This window comes from Sinocyclocheilus anshuiensis, unplaced genomic scaffold (assembly GCF_001515605.1).
Source record: "Sinocyclocheilus anshuiensis isolate Anshui unplaced genomic scaffold, SAMN03320099.WGS_v1.1 scaffold734, whole genome shotgun sequence".
NCBI lineage: Eukaryota > Metazoa > Chordata > Actinopteri > Cypriniformes > Cyprinidae > Sinocyclocheilus > Sinocyclocheilus anshuiensis.
Genome location: NW_015544176.1, coordinates 162268 through 167203, shown reverse-complemented (window position 1 = coordinate 167203; position 4936 = coordinate 162268). Strand labels below are relative to the sequence as shown.

Below are 4936 nucleotides of genomic sequence, written 5' to 3'. Positions count from 1 at the left end.
ACAAACAACAAGCGCTACTCTACACTGCTCAAAACTCGCGTTTGAATCATCAGTGGCAAATTATTTAAATATAAAAAACGGCAGTGGCGGCAACAGCAAGAATTAAAGTTACGCCTTCTGTTTTTGCGTGAACATTTGGGCGGTGTTATGCCAATCTTCCCAGATAGTGATGTAGACATGTGGGGGTGTGTTAGAACGAGCCGTTTTAGGTAGGTGTTGTTGATTCTTAACTTTGATAAAGAATATCTCTTTGGATTTGAGACTTTAGTCTTTGCAACTTTACAGATCTTCTTTATGCACCAAGAGCTTGTAACATTCCAAAGAGAAAGGAAAATTTTAAATCGCATCATATGACCCCTTTAAGAAAGTTATTAAAGTTTCTAAGCAGATGTACTGGCATGTATTTCATTGAATCACTCTTGGGATTTTTCTACATGTAATCATATGGAGTTTGGAGATGGCGACAGCATATGAAAGCTCTTCTTGGTCCACTGAGAGAGAGAACTGATTGTGCCAGACTATTTCCCAGAGCCAGATGACTCATTGAGGGCTGCCGCCATCGCTCAAGAATCAACACTGCCATCCAGTGGATGGAAAGACTCAGGATTACATGATCTCAAGCTCCAAAAACCGGTCATTACATATTGAAAAAGCATAAATGAACCAAAGCTAAACTAGTTTTCTGTAAATATACAGTGTGGTCCAGTAATCTGAAGAACTCTATTCAAAATATTTCAAATATATAATCAGTTTAATGATGTGAGTTGAAAAGCTAAACTGAAAACTGAACTTAAAATCTGACCTTTTGTGCTCTCGCTCTCTCTCTCTCTCTCTCTCTTGTTTTACTTTATTTAGTTTGAGTTATTTTAGTACTTTAAAGTAAAACTAAAAACTTAAAAAATATAGACATATTAAGAAAACAAAACATAATAAAAACAAAAGCACACAACAAAATTACTAAAATTTCAAATGAAAACAACATATATAAAACATGAAAATATTATCTAATTCAAAATATTAAAAAAACTATAGTAGTATATCAATGATGCTAAAATACCACTTCCCAAACCTAAAAGAAAAATAATAGATATAATTTAACTATTATATTACTATTAACTATTATATTATAATTTAATTAAATGTTATAATTATATAATGAAAATGAGGTTCATTAAGATAAATTGCATTTACATTATTTGCATGCCAATTAATCAAATCCCCCCTATAGGAAACATTTAAATTGTGAAGTACAAAATGACTTTCATTACTGTTTTACAGTAATAAGAATGAAAGGTAAGTAATGAGACAGTACAGTAACCAGAATATGAAGGGAAATGTGCTTAACTGTCCTGAAAATTATGACACAATGGCAAAAGCATCTTACAAGCTTCCCGTTCTTCCTGTTTGTGTGAATATCAAGCCACTTGCGGGCCCCTGTTGTCTGCTGCTACAGGTGACGTTCACTCTAATGACAGCCTGACCTTTGAGAGACGCTGTGCTGTTGGCTTCTTACTGAACTATATCATGTGCCTGCATTAAACAGACACACGGAGCATTCCTGAATCTTTCATTAACAAGCCTGTGTGACAGTAGAGACAAGAATATTCTAATCAAAAATACTAATGATGCCACTTGTTACAAAGCAAAGCGCGCCTTATTCGTCCAAATGACACATTGTGCCAAATGAAAGAAAATCAGGAGGCTTTTGTGAAATGCAAAATAACATATTTGCGATTTAAAAAAAAACGACAATTCAAATCAAGCTGGCACGAAGCATCACACAGTCAAAGGGCAAAGAATATTTTTGCATTTTATTGAGAAATTATTGTTTTAAAAAGACCCAAGCCATATTCCAACTTGAACTACAGACTTTGTGTGCTCAGTTTCCTATGTACAAGGACTTCACTGACTTGTCACATTCAGAACAAGCTTAGATAGTATAGTTATCTCCATTTGTCTTGACAAAATACAGAACTACTGTAAATGTAAGCTACAGCAATACTAGCAAGGTTGTGGCGAGTTGTGGATTTAGGCAGGTAGCAGTGGGGCGTTTACATTCTACACACAGGAAGGAGCACTAGACGCATGGCGTAACACTTCTACTGTGCCCTGTCAGTAACAGACTAACAAAACACTGTTTCTGAGTACAAAAGAATCCAAATACAATCATGCACATGTCATTTCCCATTCACCAAGTGTCAATATTACTGATCAGGGAGTAAAATTAAAGAAATATTTCAGGTTCAGTTTAAGTTCAGATCAATTACACAGCATTTGTGGCCACAATATATATATATATATTTTATACTTGTTTTCTTTAAACCAAAAACTAAGGTTACAGTAAGGCTCTTAGAATGGAAGTGATTGGGGCCAATTTTTGGAGTATTTAAAAGTATAAATGGGAAGCTTATAATTGTATAAATGCACTTACATTAATCCTTCTGTACAACTGTCAAGTTGTTTTAGGTGTTTAGGCAAATTAGTGAGTGACTTGACATGTAGCAAAGTATGGTGCCTCATACTCGGAATTTGTGCTCTGCATTTAACCCCTCCAAGTGCACACACACACCCTGAACACACACCCGGTTCGGTGCCTTGCTCAAGGGTCTGACCTCAGTCGTGATATTGAAGGTGGAAGAGAGTGCTGCTCATTCACTCCCATTATTCATTATTACAATAAATTATATTTCAAATGAACTTTTGAGCTTTCAATTCATTATAGAATCATTCAAATAAAATGTATCAGTTTCCACATAAATATTAAGCAACACACCTGTTTCCAGCATTGATAATAATACGTTTCTTGAGCAGCAAATCAGCATATTAGAATGATTTCTGAAGAATCATGTGACACTGAAGACTGGAGTAATGATACTGAAAATTCAGCTTTGATCACAGCAATAAATTACATTTTAACATACAGTCAAATAGAAACATTATTTTTTGAATTGTAATAATGTTATAATATTACTTATCTTACTGTATTTTTGATCAAATAAATCCAGCCTTTGTGAGCATAAGACACTTCTTTCCAAAACATTAAAATCTTACTGACCCCAAACTTCTTAATGGTAGTGTAATTTTTTCACATATAAAATCTCATATTATTTACATCTTGCTCTTATACTATCGGAAGACTGAGTATTTTAACATTTATGAATTGGTCCCATTCACTTCCAATGTGTCAGTGCTTTTTTTTTTTTTTTTTGTATTGTCAAAATTATTTTTGTGTTATTCAATCAATATTATGCCACAAGTGCTGTCTAATCAGCTTAACTTGTATTGAACCTAGAATTTTGTTTTAGAGGTCCAGTGTCTGTGTACATGCCGTTTTTCTTTTAAAGCCACAAAAAATGCATGATTATTGCTCACAGTGAGTTTGAGCAGCCAAAATGGGTTTGAAAATACTGCTAAATTTCATCAGAGGGAGATCCCCTAACGGATACTGAACAACAAAAAAATGTTGGCACAGGATTTTAAGAACAGTTAAATATATCTGAACATGACAGATAGTGCCAGGCTCTCTGAACACATAACATCTCTCAGCTCTTAACAGCTGTAGTGACCAGCAGCAACACAACAGAAGAATTGCATAAAATCGTAGTGCAATGGACAAATTGTTCATAAAAGATCATCTCTTTTGGTCAAGTTGGTAACAAAATGCAGTACATAAAACATGTTTGATATCCACCCACCATGACAAATCCAAGAGGTGTACCATGGATTATTTGTATTATTTTTCTAGTCTTAGAACCACTGATTTCACCTTAATTCCTCAAGTCATCATATTGCGGGTTCAAATCAGTTACATCAGAGCTAATCAATAACTCAATCTGAAACATTTGCAGGTAACTAAACCCCCTGGATTCTTATGTTCTTGTAACAGTTGTAACCTGTTCAAATCAAGAGAAATCAAACACTAAGGACTTGAAGGATGGATGCTTTGCCTATGCAAAGGTGTTCTCTGGATAGCTGACTTTAATCACTCCCCAGTAGAAGGCCCGTATCAGACAGATGAGACCCAGGAGATACGCGAAGGCCCAGGACACGTAAGTAGCATGGTAACGCCTGGCGAAGTCCTGAGTGCCCACCTGAGAGGAAAAACACCAGGGATGTGTGATGAGCCAACAAACTTAGTTTAATAGTTTATATCCAGAGTCCAAACTGAATAACTGCCAAGTGCTAATTTGAGTGTTTCTCGTTAGTTGGAAGGTAACTTATTTTAGGAACTGCAACATAATATATGGTTCAAATCAAACTGAGAGAATGATCATCTGACCCTGTTGTAAATGACAAGCGTGACTGAAATAAAACTGTTACTAAAGAAAACTGTGACTTCATGTCAGTGAAAAATATAAAATTTTCCACTGTGTATCCAGGAGTGTAATGGAATTACTAAGAGTGTCCAAGAAGGTTTTTTGTTTTTATCCATACTGCCATGTAGTGAAACTCCTTTGAAAAACACTTTTAGGATCAAAATCATGGTGGTTCATCACATGACAGGTGCAGTTTCACTGAGACAGAGACAGCTAATATGTGACCCTGGAGCACAAAACCAGTCTTAAGTCGCTGGGGTATATTTGTAGCAATAGCCAATACATTGTATGGGTCAAAATTATTGATTTTTCTTTTATGCCAAAAATCATTAGGATATTAAGTAAAGATCATGTTCCATGAAGATATTTTGTAAATGTCCTACTGTAAATATATTAAAACTTAATTTTTGATTAGTAATATGCATGGCTAAGAACTTCATTTGGACAACTTTAAAGGCGATTTTCTCAATATTTTGATTTTTTTTATATATATATAAATGAATATATATATATATGAATATTTTTTGCACCCTCAGATTACAGATATTCAAATAGTTGTATCTCAGCCAAATACTGTCCGATCCTAACAAAACATACATCAATGGAAAGCTTATCTATTC

At 34.6% G+C, this 4936-nt stretch overlaps 1 protein-coding gene across 2 annotated transcripts in view; it reads right to left on the bottom strand.

The window, feature by feature from the left end:
• Positions 1 to 3237: 3237 nt before the first annotated feature.
• LOC107696196 (type 2 phosphatidylinositol 4,5-bisphosphate 4-phosphatase-like) overlaps positions 3238 to 4936 on the bottom strand; it is a 20388-nt gene continuing 18689 nt past the window's right edge. For both annotated transcript variants that reach the window (XM_016496432.1, XM_016496433.1), the window contains one exon: positions 3238 to 4091. In XM_016496432.1, the coding sequence (XP_016351918.1) occupies positions 3948 to 4091 (144 nt within the window). In that variant the 3' untranslated portion in view covers positions 3238 to 3947. The remainder of the gene's footprint in view (positions 4092 to 4936) is intronic.